At 46.2% G+C, this 19,585-nt stretch overlaps 1 protein-coding gene across 2 annotated transcripts in view; it reads right to left on the bottom strand.

The window, feature by feature from the left end:
• epha3 (eph receptor A3) overlaps positions 1-19,585 on the bottom strand; it is a 274,879-nt gene that overhangs the window by 204,637 nt on the left and 50,657 nt on the right. For both annotated transcript variants that reach the window (XM_070893735.1, XM_070893737.1), the window contains exon 3: positions 3,070-3,733. In XM_070893735.1, coding sequence (XP_070749836.1) covers positions 3,070-3,733 — 664 coding nt within the window. The remainder of the gene's footprint in view (positions 1-3,069; positions 3,734-19,585) is intronic.

Raw genomic sequence — 19,585 nt, 5'->3', positions numbered from 1 at the left:
TAAGGAGTTGGCCTTGGAAATAGCGGATGCATTGACAGTCATTTTCCAACATTCCATTGACTCTGGATCAGTTCCTATCGAGTGGAGGGTAGCCAATGTAACCCCACTTTTTAAAAAAGGAGGGAGAGAGAAAACAGGGAATTATAGACCGGTCAGCCTGACATCGGTAGTGGGTAAAATGATGGAACCAATTATTAAGGATGTCATAGCAGTGCATTTGGAAAGAGGTGACATGATAGGTCCAAGTCAGCATGGATTTGTGAAAGGGAAATCATGCTTGACAAATCTTCTGGAATTTTTTGAGGATGTTTCCAGTAGAGTGGACAAGGGAGAACCAGTTGATGTGGTATATTTGGATTTTCAGAAGGCTTTCGACAAGGTCCCACACAAGAGATTAATGTGCAAAGTTAAAGCACATGGGATTGGGAGTAGTGTGCCGACATGGATTGAGAACTGGTTGTCAGACAGGAAGCAAGGAGTAGGAGTAAATGGGTACTTTTCAGAATGGCAGGCAGTGACTAGTGGGGTACCGCAAGGTTCTGTGCTGGGGCACCAGCTGTTTACACTGTACATTAATGATTTAGGCGAGGGGATTAAATGTAGTATCTCCAAATTTGTGGATGACACTAAGTTGGGTGGCAGTGTGAGCTGCGAGGAGGATGCTATGAAGCTGCAGAGCGACTTGGATAGGTTAGGTGAATGGGCAAATGCATGGCAGATGAAGTATAATGTGGATAAATGTGAGGTTATCTACTTTGGTGGTAAAAACAGAGAGACAGACTATTATCTGAATGGTGACAGATTAGGAAAAGGGGAGGTGCAACGAGACCTGGGTGTCATGGTACATCAGTCATTGAAGGTTGGCATGCAGGTACAGCAGGCGGTTAAGAAAGCAAATGGCATGTTGGCCTTCATCGCGAGGGGATTTGAGTACAGGGGCAGGGAGGTGTTGCTACAGTTGTACAGGGCCTTGGTGAGGCCACATCTGGAGTATTGTGTACAGTTTTGGTCTCCTAACCTGAGGAAGGACATTCTTGCTATTGAGGGAGTGCAGCGAAGGTTCACCAGACTGATTCCCGGGATGGCGGGACTGACCTATCAAGAAAGACTGGATCAACTGGGCTTGTATTCACTGGAGTTCAGAAGAATGAGAGGGGACCTCATAGAAACGTTTAAAATTCTGATGGGTTTAGACAGGTTAGCTGCAGGAAGAATGTTCCCAATGTTGGAGAAGTCCAGAACCAGTGGACACAGTCTAAGGATAAGGGGTAAGCCATTTAGGACCGAGATGAGGAGAAACTTCTTCACCCAGAGAGTGGTGAACCTGTGGAATTCTCTGCCACAGAAAGTTGTTGAGGCCAATTCACTAAATATATTCAAAAAGGAGTTAGATGTAGTCCTTACTACTAGGGGGATCAAGGGGTATGGCGAGAAAGCAGGAATGGGGTACTGAAGTTGCATGTTCAGCCATGAACTCATTGAATGGCGGTGCAGGCTAGAAGGGCCGAATGGCCTACTCCTGCACCTATTTTCTATGTTTCTATGTTTCTATGAGATCCCCTCTCATCTTTCTTAACGCCAGTGAATAGAGGCCCAGTTGATCCAGTCTCTCCTCATATGACAGTCCAGCCATCCCTGGAATCAGTCTGGTGAACCTTTGCTGCACTCCCTCAATAGCAAACGTCCTTCCTCAGATTAGGAGACCAAAACTGAACACAATATTCCAGGTGAGGCCTCACTAAGGCTCTGTACAACTGCAGTAAGACCTCCCTGCTCCTATACTCAAATCCCCTGGCTATGAAGGCCAACATACCATTTGCCGTCTTTACCGCTTGCTGTATCTGCGTGCCCATTTTCAGTGACTGATGAACCATGACACCCAGGTCTCATTGCACCTCCCCTTTTCCTAATCTGCCGCCATTCAGACCACCGCGATGACGTCAACACGGCGCCACGTCTCCTCGGCTCTCCCCTTCACTTAAAGGGGAGAGCCTGCGCGATGTTTAGTCTTCAGTCCACTGGGCCACTAGGGAGGGTTTCGGCTGGGTCAGTGGCGTAGCATTCAAGAGGAGATGCCAAACTGCATGTTAGCAGCCTGGATGAACTCGGGGGCATGACTGTCGGCCGACATAGCAAAAAAAACATGGCGGCAGCGGCAGTGTGTCCTCCCCTTTAATGGGAGCCGCACCGCCATTGCAGAAGGCCACAGCCTCACTGGACCGCCGGGAAAAAGCAGCTTCTGGCAGTGCCTGGCAGGAGGAAGATTTTCACGGCGGAATTTTGCCGTCTGCCGCTTTCCAGTGTTAAGAGGCCTTTAGGAAAGGGGCAATTTCGGCCCCACTATGTTGCACTAAATTTATTTAAGCTCCAATTGCAGGTAGTTTGGTCCATACCATTATAATAATACATCAAGCAAACATTTCGATGGACTTGTGTTTTTGAACTTGCTAAATCATTTTATTAAAGAAATGCATTGCCAAAACATGGCAGTGAAGCAACACTTAACCAGGTCAAAGCATAACCTCGAGTGAGACGCTTGTAGCCCTCAAAGGATGTAATGAAGAGCAATGTTGTCAGTTTCAAGCTAACCATGAGGACTCAATTTGTACAATTCTTGAGAATCAATAACATTCCTGTAGCTTTTGCCAAGTGCACTCAAGTGGGAACTTATGGCATTCGGGACCCCACGAACCTCAAACATGAATAATTGGAATTCTGTGAAAATGCCAAGTGTAACTTAGAATTACCTGTGCTATATTACTGTAAAATTGAATTCCATATTTTTCCCCCAAAGGATCTAGAATTTTGCCAATAGATTAAAAACAAAAACAAACATGATCTGAAAAGTTGTTGGAAGCATCAGTTTTAAAGAGAAATTCCAAACCAGTGTGGGTGAAGCAGCATGTTTTGCTACAAGTTTCTGTAGATTAATGTGTTAACATTGCCCTGTAAATAAGGAGAATTCTGAAAATCTGTTGAAACTGATAACACATTTCTGAAATCAGTTCAAAAACTTTACAAACTGCTGACTGGGGAGGTTTTCCCAATTCTAGCCCAACTAATTGTTACCTTGGCATGTGCTTCCTCTTTCTTCATATCCAGCATTACACAGGCACTTCCCTATTGGCACCAGCCATTCTCCGTCAGTGCTGCAATACATCCTGGGTGGGTCTTCCTCCTTGGAATGATTGACACAGGAACCACGCACCTCCACAAGGGACAGAGAGTCCACTCCAGGCACCGTGTCTGGGAACATAGCCAGGTTCCTCGTGATGAAAGGACACTTTTTGAAGAAGACACGCACAGACACTAAAGCAACACAGGCACCAACATCCTGAAAGGCCAAGTAAAATCCTTTCTTGTTGATTGGTCCAACCTCGCGGACCTCAGTGTTCAGCTTGAGGATTCGATCGCCCAGGTCCATCTGAGTGAAACTCTCGTCTGCAGCGATTGTGTCAATTTTCACAAACTGGCTCTCTCTAAACTTGACTATGTGGTCTTCATCAGACTCCATATAATAGAGGTTGAAAGTTTCTTTACAGGATCCCAGGACTAGAGGAATGCTGTTGCAGTCTCTCAGAGTGAACTTAAGTTCAACATAAACCTTCTGAGCAGCGTTCCGTGGAATCCAATTTGACCGCAGCCAGTTGTTCTGGCTGGGTTCCATCACATTGCATACCTGGTAGGTACGGATTGGTATGTAGTGCTCATCCACTCCACTGATTTCTTCCCACTGAAAAGAAAAGAAAAAAATTATCAATAGTAATTTTGAACTTAAAGCTTATTCATGTGGGGATGTAAGCCTTTGTGACCCTCTTCCATCCAAAGACTTTCCAATATAACTATCCTGGAATGTTAATCCTGGCCACATAGCCAGGTATCCAATTGAACCCCATAGAAGGAATCAAAAGTTTCTAAATGGGACTGACTGCCAATATAACAAAGAAAAATTGGTGCAATTTGAGGTTCTGCCACGGGCCCATTTAGTAAGTACTGTACCACACCATGGGAACAAAATTCCCCAGCATCCCAGGCGGTAAACCCTCCGGGACCGGGCATTCTCCACCTGGTGCAGATGTCCCGCCCCGGAAGCGAAATTCAGGTTACCGCCCCTCACAGGAAGTGAAGTGCAACGTCGTGCACTCCACTTCCTTTTGGGGCAGGATCGGGGGCGCTACCCGGGCGCTAAGCGGCCTCTCTGCATAGCTTTAAGTACCCTCGCCACATAGTGTTGACAGATTTCTACGCCCCTCCCCTTCCATTAAAGGGGAGGGACGCTGCAAGCTCCGCAGGCCTTTTGATGGCCTCCACTGGGCTACTAGGGCTAAGGGGTGCTGTGGCCGCAGCCTGGTACTGAAAGGGAGTGCCGGTCTGCACGATCGTGGCCCGGACCCCGCAAAAGGAGCAGCGAATGGGAAGGGGTGTAAATTTTTTAAAAAGGCGGTGCTCGGCACAGCGCAACTCTCATTTAAGTTTCGCATCGCAATTAGTGACCGGTCCAGCTCGCGACCTGAGGCTAGAGCGGGCATCCCCCTTGGCAGCCTCATGGGGCATTGGCCAATTTCTACCACGGGGCAAAAAGGGGTCGCTGTGCATGGCAATGACGTCATCACTGGAGTCGCAGTAGTCCAGGTCACTCGTAGCATTCGCACCTCCGCTAACTCCCACGCAATTTTGCGGGAGCTGGTAGTGCCCCCCACCACCACCCCCGGCGAAAACTCCCCCGGCAGCGCTAACTGGAAGTGCACAACAGGGGAATTTTGCCCCCATGCTTATACAGCATGCTTAAGACAGAGAAACAGAATATGATTGCTGCTCCAGCTTCCATCTCCCACACACAATCTCCATCCTCCCTGTCCATGATTCCTGTGGTCGCGGGGACAACTTTCAACTGCCTGACGCCCATTTCCCGCCTAAGGAATAAACGGCCACAGTTGAAAGTCGGGGGAAGGGCCACCTCTGCCGTTCCATTGATGCCGAAGACCCGCCTGATGCAAATTTCAGTATGAAACAGGCAGAAGGTTGGCAAGTTATGCAAATTTGGGTCCTACTCGCATGCTCTGTCCATTTTGTACCAGGTGTTCAGCAGGCTGCCCAACGGCTCTTACAGGGACCGCTAGACGCTGCTGAGAAAAATGGCCGAGGAACTCCTTAAGAATTTTTTGGGGTGAGCCCAGGAGGAGAAGCAGTGCTCCAATAAGGAAACTCCAGTGGGAGCGGGCCCATTTCCTGCCCTCCCTCAACCAGCGACTGTAGCAGGGTGCCCACTTTGTGCGCACTTTGCGTCCGCAACTCACTGGCAGCAGTTTAATGAGGCGCAAGCCAAAAATGGTTCAGGTCGCCTGATGCTGGCATCAAGCGGGTAGCACAGCTGGCTTCGTGCCCGTTACGGGCGGAAGTTGAAGATTGCCCACAAATTAATTCAACTACTGAAAAACTAGACAGTGGAATTACAGGACTCTTGTTTTCAGAATCCTTTTGTTTTTCTGCTCTCCTGATTTAGAAACTGCTCAGAACTGTCACTGCCAACCGCAAAAAAAAATAGAAATTTCCAGAACATTTAATAGCACGGGGAGTTTTATACCCTGAGGGGTTGTGTCATCCAACAAGAAAGTCTGGCAATGTGTGCAATGATAACGTTGTGTCACTGATTGTATGTTTTAGATTAATTAATTGAAAGAAATCCCTTTTGTTGACTTTGTTTTGATTTTTTTTTAAAGTGACTGGTAAATAGATCTTGTTACAGCAGATGCTCCTTCTGCTACAGCGTAAACTGCTTTTCGTTTTTTTCCCCCCAGGAGACAATAAGCAAGCCTTCAGATTTTAGAGTTAAATCTGATAATTACACCTCCGCTACCCCCAACCACGCCCCACCCGGAAAGATTAATTCCAAGGTGAGAGTTCAACTCGAAAACACCCGAAAATGTCAACAGTAGACTATTGCAGCTCTGGCGTGCTGCTCACAGCCGCTTCCTCTGTTTGGCACAGGGGGCACGTCACATTCCCCCTATAGCAACAGGCAGCACTGGTGCAGGGCACACCTTCACTCGCCTTGTAGCATCTCCAGGTGGCTGACCAAAGTTCCATGGTGGAGGATTGATGCAGCTAAAGGTGCACATTAACTCCTGTCAGCAGTATACTTAGTATTATTTACTTGTTCCTTCCAAGACGGGATTTTCAGCTTGTTGCTGCCTCTGTTTTTGACCCAGAGGGGCGGCAATGGCGGCGGTAAGCTCTTTTGGGCGGGCGGCCAGCTTCCAGTGCCCCGTCGGGGTATTTGGGACCAGTTTCGGCGGGGTGTAGAGCATTACCGGCCAGAAGAGGCAACGCCCCTGGTTGCAACACCGGCTCGATTTTTGGCTCCCGCCCGATCTGTAGCCTCTGAAAGCGGGCGGTCTGAGCAGTAGCGGCTGCAGTGAGGTAAATGATGTCAACCTCAGGTAAATGGGATTGTTTTTTAGTTTATATTTTTTGCAATTTATGTTATGGTCGTGTGAGTTATTTATTGGGAATGTTTTGGTGGTTTTTTTTTCATTTTCCGCCCCCCAGGCCACTCAGAGCACTCGGAGGATGGCGGTTTAGCTCGGGATTTTCACATGCTGAGCCGGCCGAGCGCCCTAAGAGAGGTGTGCAACGCCTCCCTTAGCGCTCCACCCCACACTCAGGGTCCAGCTGCCGAATATTGCTGACTGAGGCACAGAATATTGCTGACTGAGGCACAAACTGTCCCCGGCGTGAACTTTACCGCCCCACCACCATTATGAAGATGGAGAGTGGCACAGTTCATTTAGAGACTAGGGTCCTGAGCTTAAGGAAAGGTAACTTCGATGGTATGAGACGTGAACTGGCTAGACTAGACTGGCGAATGATACTTAAAGGGTTGACGGTGGATAGGCAATGGCAAACATTTAAAGATCACATGGATGAACTTCAACAATTGTACATCCCTATCTGGAGTAAAAATAAAACGGGGAAGATGGTTCAACCGCGACTAACAAGGGAAATTAAGGAGAGTGTTAAATCCAAGGAAGAGGCATATAAATTGGCCAGGAAAAGCAGCAAACCTGAGGACTGGGAGAAATTTAGAATTCAGCAGAGGAGGATAAAGGGTTTAATTAGGAGGGGGAAAATAGAGTATGAGAGGAAGCTTGCTGGGACCATAAAAACTGACTGCAAAAGCTTCTACAGATATGTGGAGAGAAAAGATTAGTGAAGACAAACATAGGTCGCTTGCAGACAGGAAGTAGAGAGTCGGGATAAACGGGTCCTTTTCAGAATGGCAGGCAGTGACTAGTGGGGGCCACAGGGCTCAGTGCTGGGACCCCAGCTATTTACAATATACATCAATGATTAAAATGAAGGAATTGAGTGTAATATCTCCAAGTTTGCAGATGACACTAAGCTAGGTGGCAGTGTGAGATGTGAGGAGGATGCTAAGAGGCTGCAGGGTGACTTAGACAGGTTAGGTGAGTGGGCAAATGCATGGCAGATGCAGTATAATGTGGATAAATGTGAGGTTATCCACTTTGGTAGCAAAAACACGAAAACAGAATATTATCTGAATGGTGGCAGATTTGGAAAAGGGGAGGTGCAACGAGACCTGGGTGTCATGGTCCATCAGTCATTGAAAGTTGGCATGCAGTTGCAGCAGGTGGTGAAGAAGGCAAATGGCATGTTGGCCTTCATAGCTAGGGGATTTGAATATAGGAGCAGGGAGGTCTTACTGCAGTTGTACAGGGCCTTGGTGAGGCTTCACCTGGAATATTGTGTTCAGTTTTGGTCTCCTAATCTGAGGAAGGATGTTCTTGCTATTGAGGAAGTGCAACGAAGGTTCACCAGACTGATTCCCGGATGGCAGGACTGACATATGAGGAGAGATTGGATCAACAGAGAATGTGAAAAAGAATTGTGAAAGTGGTAGATGGCTAGAGAAGGTAGCAAAAGGATGGAGATAGGGAATCATGGGAAAATGGCTAAAAGAAAATGTCAAGCTGAAATATTTGCAATGTCGACATAAAAAGGGGTTACTCAGAGTTGGTCAAACACGAGTTACGCGAAAAGCAAAGTCAGACATGAGTCAGACGAGGGGCTGCTATATCCAGCCATGAAATAGGGAAATGCTATGAAAATCGAAACAATAAACACATCCCTGGAGCCCGTCCTATTTGGAGAGTTGTTAGCCTGCAATTGGGTATGCTATGGGGGAAATCGACCAATGATTGTATAAACTGAGTGTCACTCAAATGTGTTCTGCTGTAACAATGTATAAGTGTTGAGCTTTTGTACTGTTAAGTAGCTTGTCAGGACAGAGGTGGACAAGCTCGACTCGAGTGTGTTCCCCTTTATCTTAACAGGTCCCGGCCGGGAGATTCTCTAATAAAGGTCTTATGTTGCTAAGACTAAACGTGTTCGTGTGTCAGTGAATTCGCTGAAACAGATTGAAGGGAAAAGAATCCAGTATCAACACAACTGGGCTTGTATTCACTGGAGTTTAGAAGAATGAGAGGGAATCTCATAGAAACATATAAAATACTGATGGGACTGGACAGGTTAGATGCAGGAAGAATGTTCCCGATGTTGGGGAAGTCCAGAACCAGGGGACACAGTCTAAGGATAAGGGGTAAGCCATTTAGGACCGAGATGAGGAGAAACTTCTTCACTCAGAGAGTTATTAACCTGTGGAATTCTCTACCGCAGAGAGTTGTTGATGCCAGTTCGTTGGATATATTCAAGAGAGAGATTTAGATATGGCCCTTACGGCTAAAGGGATCAAGTGGTATGGAGAGAAAGCAGGAAAGGGATACTGAGGTGATGATCAGCCATGATCTTATTGAATGGTGGTGCAGGCTCGAAGGGCCGAATGGCCTACTCCTGCACCTATTTTCTATGTTTCTATGGGCTAGACTTTCCACTTTCAGGCTAAGGCTGAAAAAAATGGGCCTTGTTCCAGCGATGCATGCTAAGTGCTGAAACTTGGGATGGGCCTTGTGCGGGCAATCATTTGGGCGATCATCTCAGCGATCAAAGTGGAAAGTTGGAGGCCTATTTTTCCAGCGATATTTTGGGCCTAGTTTCCACTTTTTGCTCAAAATGGGTGATGGAGGTCCATTTTGGGCCATAGATGGGCCTTGGATGGGCGATGTGAAGTGGAAAGTCTAGCCCCAGTTTTTATGTTGATCACCCTGAAATGAGCAAAGCCGAAAATCCCCAGCCCAAAAGCACAATCTGTTGCGCACACTTGATTTCACTCAATATTTTTACCTGAATGCAGGTTAAAAAAAGAAACCCTCCAAATCAGAAAGTCTAATAATGAGATATACTATTCCTGGCTGCTCTACAACTCGCGACTCATGTACCTACCATAACAATGCACCTTGAAAAGCAGATAAAAAATTACATATTGCATAATTGATCACCCATTATTATTTTGGATTAAAGCTGATCTAATAGTCTTCCTGGATGCGGCCTATTCCGATACTAATGATTCCATAACAGGTTTTTCAGAGTTGCTAATATATTTACATCAGGGAGTTGCCTGGAAGCTGAACCAGGGATACAATGCAGGAAACTAGTGCAAGTCAACATCTGGCGGTTAATTTTGACAGTTACTGGTGTCAGAACACTCTGAAATGCAAAACTTTGCTTTATTGTTTCAATTAATGTAACACTTCATTGTGTCAGTGAGACATCACAGCTGTTATCAGTCTCCAGTGCAAGACAGATGGACAAGGACAGTGCATGTCCTTTTGGGTCTTGACTAAAGCTGTGCAACTGCTGGAAGCTGACAACACATTAAGGCCACTTATTGCAGTGTTACCAGGTTTTGTGTTGCTGCTGCCAGGAACTGCATCCAGAATTGCCTGCCTGTATTTGGAATTCCATCCATGTTGGCTTCTTCCATACACTGTGCACGGTATTCCAAGTGTATCACCCTTACACAGTAGATGCTATTCTTCATCATCCACTTGACCATGACATTGTTCTAAAATTCACAAATGTTGCCAACACCCCCTTGTCTATTTTATGCCAGCTAACATTACCTGTTCATTGTCAGCTCCTCACTGCTGCTCTTTTACACAGTGCTTTTAAATACACACTTTATTGCTTTTATTATTACATTGTTCAGATGTGAGCACGGCTTACTCCTAATAGTGTAATCAGAACTATAGCAAAGCAATCACAGTCACTGGAAAGATAAAAAGAAACCGATATCACAGTCTGTTTCCTGTAAATGAACAGTTAGCTTGACGTTTATCGTCTCTTTGTTACCCGGCATCCTGGAACAAGCGGTGCCACAGGACTCCATTCCAACTCTTGGAGGGTTCAGAGTATTGTTTGGATCAGGTAGTTACTCCTTACGATTTGAATCACCACTTGTGAGAAAGGAGCTAACAATTCACTAGATTTCACAACGTATTTGTGGGCTCCACAACAGCTCAGCGGGTGAGAGCACTGCCTCGCCTGGTAGGAGTATTATTATTGTCCTCGCGTCCTTTGGGGTAGGGAGGGCAAAATATCTACCTGGGTTCCTGCCCCCTGATCGTGCAACCTGCTGGAACGTGGGTACGGGCATCAAGGGGGAAGACGGAAGTGAACGTTGCCCAGTACCCTCACAGTAAATTGCGTGCCAGTGATCACTGTCGCAAATAGAATGAGCGCTGGAGCGAGCTACTGGAGTGCTGCTCCAGCCTTTGGAATCTGACCCCGCCTCAAGTCAGCAATTCCCAGAAAAGAGGGAATAAAATGAAGAAAAAAAAAATGTCCGGGTTCTTGCCACGTACCCAACTATTACAGATGGAATGGCCAGCAGTGGGATTCAGGAAAACAATTCACCAGGCAGTGTTGGGACGACATAATGAGGATTCATGGGTTTATATGATCACTGACATCAGACGGTGAACTGGTTTGTTGCCTCCTACAATTCTTAATTGGCACAGTAGACATTGCATCCACATTCCAATGACTCAACTTGCTGATCGATTGCCCACCCAAATGTTCACAGTTTTGCTGTATAAACACTGTACTGAACCACAGCTGCGCACACCAGTCCCCTTCAATCTGAAATAAATGAGTATGACAGCCCAAGAAAGATTCCATTTAATTTATGTTATTTGCACATTTAAAAATTATCATCCTTCCATGGCCTCACCCCTCCCTACCTCTAATCTCCTTCAGCCTTACACAGAAACATAGAAACATAGAAAATAGGTGCAGGAGTAGGCCATTCGGCCCTTCGAGCCTGCACCACCATTCGATAAGATCATGGCTGATCATTCCCTCAGTACCCTTTTCCTGCTTTCTCTCCATACCCCTTGATCCCTTTAGCCGTAAGGGCCATATTTAAATCCCTCTTGAATATATCCAATGAACTGGCATCAACAACTCTCTGCGGCAAGGAATTCCACAGGTTAACAACTCTGAGTAAAGAAGTTTCTGCTCATCTCAGTCCTAAATGGCCTACCTCTTATCTTAAGACTGTCCCCTGGTTCTGGACTTCCCCAACATCGGGAACAATCTACTCACATCTAACCTGTCCCGTCCTGTCAGAATCTTGTATGTTTCTATGAGATTCCCTCTCATCCTTCTAAACTCCAATGTATAAAGGCCCAGTTGACCCAGTCTCTCCTCATATGTCAGTCCGACCATCCCGGGAATCAGTCTGGTGAACCTTCACTGCACTCCCTCAATAGCAAGAGCGTCCTTCCTCAGATTCGGAGACCAAAATTGAACACAATATTCCAGATGAGGCCTCACCAAGACCCTGTACAATTGCAGTAAGACCTCCCTGATCCTATACTCAAATCCCCTAGCTATGAAAGCCAACATACCATTTGGCTTCTTTACTGCCTGATGCACCTGTATGCCAACTTTCAATGACTGATGAACCATGACACCCAGGTCTCATTGCACTTCCCCTTTTCCTAATCTGCCACCATTCAGATAATATTCTGTCTTCGCGTTTTTGCCCCCAAAGTGGATAACCTCACATTTATCCACATTATACTGCCTCTACCATGCATTTGCCCACTCACCTAACCTGTCTAAGTCACCGTGCAGCCTCTTAGCATCCCACTCACAGCTCACACCACCACCCAATTTAGTGTCATCTGCAAACTTGGAGATATTATACTCCATTCCTTCATCCAAATCATTGATGTATATTGTAAACAGCTGGGGTCCCAGCACTGAGCCCTGCGGCACCCTACTAGTCACTGCCTGCCATTCTGAAAAGGACCCGTTTATCCCGACTCTCTGCTTCCTGTCTGCCAACCAGTTCTCTATCCACGTCAGTATATTACCCCCAATACCATGTGCTTTGATTTTGCACACCAATCTCTTGTGTGGGACCTTATCAAAAGCCTTTTGAAAGTCCAAATACACCACATCCACTGGTTCTCCCTTGTTCACTCTACTAGTTACATCCTCAAAAAATTCCAGAAGATTTGTCACGCATGATTTCCCCTTGATAAGTCCATGCTGACTTGGACCGATCCTGTCACTGCTTTCCAAATGCGCTGCTATTTCATCTTTAACAATTGATTCCAAAATTTTCCCCACCACTGACGTCAGGCTAACTGGTCTACAATTATCCACTTTCTCTTGCCCTCCCTTTTTAAAAAGTGGTGTTACATTAGCTACCCTCCAGTCCATAGGAACTGATCCAGAGTCGATAGACTGTTGGAAAATGATCACCAATGCATCCACTATTTCTAGGTCCACTTCCTTAAGTACTCTGGGATGCAGACTATCAGACCCTGAGGATTTATCGGCTTTCAATCCCATCAATTTCCCTAACACAATTTCCCACCTAATATGGATATCCTTCAGTTCCTCCTTCTCACTAGACCCTCGGTCCCCTAGTACTTTCGGAAGGTTATTTGTGTCGACCTTCGTGAAGACAAAACCAAAGTATTTGTTCAGTTGGTCTGCCATTTCTTTGTTCCCCATTATAAATTCACCTGAATCGGACTGCAAGGAACCTACATTTGTTTTCACTAATCTTTTTCTCTTCACATATCTATAGAAGCTTTTGCAGTCAGTTTTTATGTTCCCGGCAAGCTTCTTCTCATACTCTATTTCCCCCCTCTTAATTAAACCCTTTGTCCTCCTCTGCTGAATTCTAAATTTCTCCCAGTCCTCAGGTTTGCTGCTTTTTCTGGCCAATTTATATGCCTCTTCCTTGGATTTAACACTATCCTTAATTTCCCTTGTTAGCCACGGTTGAGCCACCTTCCCAGTTTTATTTTTACTCCAGACAGGGATGTACAATTGCTGAAGTTCATCCATGTGATCTTTAAATGTTTGCCATTGCCTATCCACCGTCAACCCTTTAAGTATCATTTGCCAGTCTACTCCAGCCAATTCACTCCTCAAACCATCGAAGTTACCTTTCTTTAAGTTCAGGACCCTAGTTTCTGAATTAACTGTGTCACTCTCCATCCTAATATAGAATTCTACCATGTTATGGTCACTCTTCCCCAAGGGGTCTCGCACAACAAGATTGCTAATTAGTCCTTTCTCATTACACATCACCCAATCTCGGATGGCCAGCTTCCTGGTTGATTCCTCGACATATTGGTCTAGAAAACCATCCCTAATACACTCCAGGAAATCCTCCTCCATCGCATTGCTACCAGTTTGGTTAGCCTTACACCCCCCCCCCCCCCGCCCCTCCCCGCCGCCCTCCCACCACACACACAATTGGAGGACCCTCAATTATGTACTGATTTCTATTATTCACCAGGCGGTCCCCTCCATTCTGGCAGATGATGGGGGTTTCACATAATTGTATTGATACCTCACAATATTAATATACCACAATTTAAACAGCTTTGGGGACATTAGTGACTTAAAGTAGGGTGATTGTTCTGGGTGTTGGTGTCAGGCAGGTTAATTATTTCCAGGTTATGAAGCAAACATCTAGGCCGGGAATTTTCTCGGAGCTGCTCCCGTTTCGCGGCTATAACTTGGCCAGATGTGCGACGGAAACCCGTTCATATCCAAATAAGGGGTTTCTGCTATGACGCCGGAGAACTGGTGGAGCAGGACTGCTCGGAGGAGGGAATTCCTGGCCTTATTAATAAGTAGGTGCTTCTCAGATCGCCTGTTTGACAAGTACTATATGTTATTAATTGTATTATTTTTTATTTCATTGCTTAAGATAAGCGGCCCTTTGGGTCATGCACGTCTTTAATAAGGTTGAGTTCCACCACTGTCTCCAGACTCTTAAATTACAGAGACAAGTTTACTTCATGCATTTTTCATAGTCTGTATTCCACAAGACCAACATGAAAGGATTGTTTGATTGAAATAAAGTATTTGAAGCACTTATAATGAAACAATCTGTTTGTAGTAATATCACAGCTATAATTACATTTTGTATAATGCTGTGTGATGTCCTTTGAGCATGTTCTTCGACTGTGGATTGCTTAGCAAGCTTGACTTTCATCTTTTGTGTAACAATGCTTTAGTCTGCGTTGTATTTGAAAGCATTGCACAATAGAAGGTCTTCCAGGTGTCAGCAATTATATGCAGGGTTCACACAAGTGGATATTATGATTTTTTTTATGCTTTTGAACATCTTCCAGGAGTGCCACTCTGATCACTGATGTAGGATCTGCACAATGGTTCCTTTTAATGAGATCTGCCACGTCTTCTAACTCCTAACCCCCAACTCTCCACTTCTCCCTCTACAGATCATACTCTGGTGAGGTGTTGGGTAATTAGAAATTGAAAGGACTTTCTTAGACAATTGAAATAAAATTTTAAATTCTATTGTTGATTTAAACTAGGTTCTTCCATCCCATGTGTAACAGATTCAGACATAATTAGCTTAACTCATTAAGCCATCATTTTAACATCAAGCTGCCCTTAGACTACAATTTTCAACTCATAAACTTCTCAATTGTTGATACAACATAATCTGAAGCTTTTTGGAATGGTGCCATCAATTGCTGTTAAAAATAGTACAAAGAGCAGGGACAAACAATTTCTGCAGTACTCAGCTGCCTAGATACAAAAATGTTTCAGGTTTCTCATCAATCTGAGATTTTTTAAATTCATTTCTGGCATGTGGGCATCGCTGGCAAGGCCAGCATTTATTGCCCATCCCTAATTGCCCTCGAGAAGGTGGTAGTGAGCCGCCTTCTTGAACCGCTGCAGTCCGTGTGGTGGGGGTACTCCCACAGTGCTGGTAGGGAGGGAGTTCCAGGATCTTGACCCAGCGATGATGAAGATCAGTGAGAATGGTGATTTAAAAACCTCTATCTACCCATAGTGCAAGTTAAAAAGTGCAAAGAACATCTGAAAACTATGTACAGCAGCTCACATGTTGTTATTTCAGTCCAGTTTCCAATCCATAAATTCACATTAATATATTTCCAAGTCAGGATGGTGTGTGACTTGGAAGGGAACTTGCAGATGATGGTGTTTCCCTGCGCCTGCTGCCCGGGTCCTTCTCGGTGATAGAGGTCGCGGGTTTGGGAGGTGCTGCTGTGCATCTTTTAGATGGTACATGTTGCGCCGGTGGTGGAGGGAGTGTATGTTTAAGGTGGTGGATGGGGTGCCAATCAAGCAGGCTGCTTTGTCCTGGATTGTGTTGAGCCTCTTGAGTGTTGTTAGAGCTGCACTCATGATTTAGATATATGTACTACAACATCAAACATAACACAAATATAATTGCTCTTTTTCATTAAAATGAAAATACAGTGTACTGTACCAATATTTACAATATACACCTTTCGGAATGAACTTGATTTGTAACGTAAATTTATGTGGCAGCATCCAAGCATTCCCACTAACATGAGGATTCTCGTATTGACATAGGTTTGTTCCCACGCTTTGACTATAGGACAGGAAAACACCAAACCACACAGAATTCTTCAGACTTAATTCCAGAAATCCCTGGGAGGTCATTTCATAAGTTTTGCAGGGTCAGAAATAATAAAGCAGTCTCCAAAGCTCCCCAACTATCTTTAAAAATAGAAGGAAAAGAGGCCTAGATATTAGTTAGCCCCCGAAAACGGTCGTGGGGATTGTGATGCGTGATCACCCCGTGCACGTTCAAAGGATTGCAGTCATCACGTGAACTTTCTGCCTCGTGTACCACAGCACAAGGAGGCCCTCCTGGGATCAATGTAAAGTCCAACGGGAGCAGGCAGCCGCTGTGGTGAATGCCAGCAGTTTACCCTCGAGAACCTGAACGCAGTGCAGGAAGAAGTTTAACGACTTCACATGCTGGTCAAGGTCAGTGAGCTCATCTTCAAATACCATATCCACCATTTGCATCACTAGCCTTACACACTGCTCAATGCACCACACCCCCCACCTTCACTCACCTACCAACAATCTCTACCACATGTCATGTATCTCACACTACTATATACAACTGTATCTTACCACGCTATACATGACTGTAACTAGATATGACCTGTAACCACAAGCATACTTTACCACCAGGGGTGCACTTGCAGGAGACACTGCATACCTGTTCTACACAGGTATATAAAGGTAGGTCTCAGGCAAGTGTGGCACTCGAGAGCTGTGAAATAAAGGTCCAGGTCCAGAGTGACCTTGACTTCAGCATGTGCCTCATGTAAGTCTGTACTGCAGTGTCAGGACTTTACAGTGGCGACAAGTTACGGGATCACAGAATCCACAGAATGGCTACCAACGGCTCAGATGAGAAACACAATGCTGGAGACAATAGGGAGGACTTTATAGAAAGGCACCAGCAAAGCTTTGTAACCAAAGACTGGTTGGGCGACGATAAGGCAGACAAGAGAAGAGCCCATCTCTTGACCAGCTGTGGCTCGAAAACATACACCTTAATGAAGGAACTGCTGGCACCCGAGAAACCAGCAAGCAAGTCGTTTGAGGAGTTGAGCACACTGGTGAGAGACCACCTGAAGCCAGCGAGCAGCCTACACATGGCCAGACACAGGTTCTACAACTACAGATGCTGTGTGGGCCAGAGCATACCCGACTTTGTGTCCGAACTTCGGAGGGTGGCTAGTTTATGTGAGTTCTCCGATGAACTAAGGAGAGAAGTACTGAGAGACTTTTTTATTGAAGGAATAGGCCACGCAGGCATATTCTGAAAGCTTATAGAGATCAAGAACTTGACCCTAGAGGCAGCAGCACTGGAAGCACAGACATTCTCGGCAGGAGAAGAAGAAATGAGTTTGATCTATACTGCGGGTACGACAACTAACGAAACATCGGAACAAGGGGTTCACAGAGTGAAACGAGCCGTTACCCCCACACACAGACAAAGGCAGGAGAACAGGCCTTCAACAGCAGGCAGTGACGCCAGAAGCCACCAAGGGCCACATGAACGGCCGTTCACACCTCATCAACCCACAATGCGAGCAATCAACTACAGACTGAGAGAAGCTCAAGAGAGATCAGCCAGATGCAGCTCATCCTTCGGAAACATTGGAAGCGGTCTGTGCTGGAGATGTGGGGGAAGGCACTCAACAAGCGTGCTGTTTGCAGAAACTGCATCTGGTTCGCATGTGCAGAAAAACAGCAGCTCGGCTGGTATACGAATCGGAAGGGTCCGAAAGCGGACCAGAAGACGGTGGGGACAGTGCCCGGGAAGCCAGGGTACAGTGGGTCAACACGATCAATGTCCACTGTTCTTACAACAAGATGCCTCCAATAATGATGAGGGTCCTACTCAACGGGATACCCGTCAACATAGAACTGGACACGGGAGCTAGTCAATCTCTCATGAGCGTCCAACAATTTGAAAAGCTGTGGCCGCACAAGACCAAAACTCATAAGGATCAACACCAAACTAAGGATCTATACCAAAGAAATCGTCCCAGTCCTTGGCAGCACCATGCTTTCAGTCACACACAAAGGGACGGTGAACTGACTTCCCCTGTGGATTGTCCCCAGAGATCTTCCAGCACTGTTGGGGAGAAGCTGGCTGGCAAAACTAAATTGGAAATGGGATGATGTTCACGCCATGTCGTCAGAGGAACGAACCTCCTGCTCAACAGTTCTAAGTTGTTTTGAACATCTCTTTCAGCCAGGTGTGGGCACCTTCAAAGGGGCTAAAGTTAAAATCTACATCACACAGGATGCCAGACCGGTCCATCACAAGGCTAGAGCTGTGCCTTATGTGATGAGGGAAAAGATTGAAAATGAACTGGACCGGCTTCTGCGGGAAGGCATTATCTCACCCATGGAATTTAGCGACTGGGCAAGTCCTATCGTTTCAGTCATGAAGCCTGATGGATCCGTATGAATCCGTGGGGATTACAAGTCTACCATAAACAGAGTCTCCCTACAGGACCAATACCCGCTGCCCAGGGCAGAGGACCTATTTGCCACATTGGCTGGAGGAAAACTTTTCTCGAAACTAGATCTCACATCTGCGTATATGACGCAAGAACTGACTGAAGAGTCTAAGCTACTCACCACCATCAACACACATCGAGGCCTTTTTATGTACAATCGATGCCCATTCGGCATCAGGTCGGCAGCTGCTATATTCCAGCGCAACATGGAAAGTCTGCTCAAGTCCATCCCGGGGACGGTTGTGTTTCCAGATGACATACACATCACGGGCAGAGACATCGACTCCCATCTCCGCAATTTGGAGGAAGTACTAAGTCGATTGGATCGGCTAGGCCTAAGAGTTAAGAAATCCAAGCGTCTGTTTCTCGCGCCCGAGGTTGAATTTTTGGGCAGAAGGATTGCCGCTGATGGAATCCGCCCAACATAATCCAAAACCGAAGCAATTTGTCTGGCACCCAGTCCCCGGAATGTCTCGGAACTGCGCGCCTTTCTCGGGCTACTCAATTACTTTGGGAACTTTATACAGAACTTGAGCACGCTGCCGGAGCCTCGCCATGTGCTACTCAGAAAGGGGTGTGATTGGTTTTGGGGGGACGCCCAAGAACGCGCCTTCAATAAGGCACGCAACCTTCTATGTTCCAACAGTGTTTTAGCCTTTTTTGACTCAGGTTAAAAGCTAGTTCTTACATGTGATGCATCAGTGTACGGGGTCGGGTGCCTTTTAAAGCATGTCAATGATGAGGGTAAATTACAACCCATTGCTTATGCCTCCAGGTCACTTTTGCGGGCGGAGCGCGGGTACGGTATGGTTGAGAAGGAGGTGCTCGCGTGCGTATGCGGTGTCAAAAAGATGCACCAATACCTTTTCGGGGCCAAGTTCGCGTTAGAAACTGACCACAAACCCCTCACGTCCCTGCTATCCAAGTGCAAGGCAATAAACGCCAACGCCTCGGCGTGCATTCAGTGGTGGGCACTCATGCTGGCGTCTTACGACTACACAATAAGGCACAGACCAGGCACAGACAACTGTGCTGACGCGCTTAGCAGGCTACCCCTGGCGACCACGGAAGGATCCGGCGAACAGGACTGTGAGATGGTCATGGCAATCAATGCCTTTGAATCCAGAGGTTCGCCCATGATGGCTCACCAAATCAGAACCTGGACGACCAGCGACCCCATGTTATCCTTAGTCAAAAGATATGTGTTTTCACCGGTGACTGGGCAGAGGCCCACGATGCCTGCCCCGAGATCATCAAACCTTTCCATAGGCACATGC

The sequence above is a fragment of the Pristiophorus japonicus genome, chromosome 11 (genome assembly GCF_044704955.1).
Source record: "Pristiophorus japonicus isolate sPriJap1 chromosome 11, sPriJap1.hap1, whole genome shotgun sequence".
Classification (NCBI taxonomy): Eukaryota; Metazoa; Chordata; class Chondrichthyes; family Pristiophoridae; genus Pristiophorus; species Pristiophorus japonicus.
This window is presented reverse-complemented; position numbering and strand designations above follow the sequence as displayed.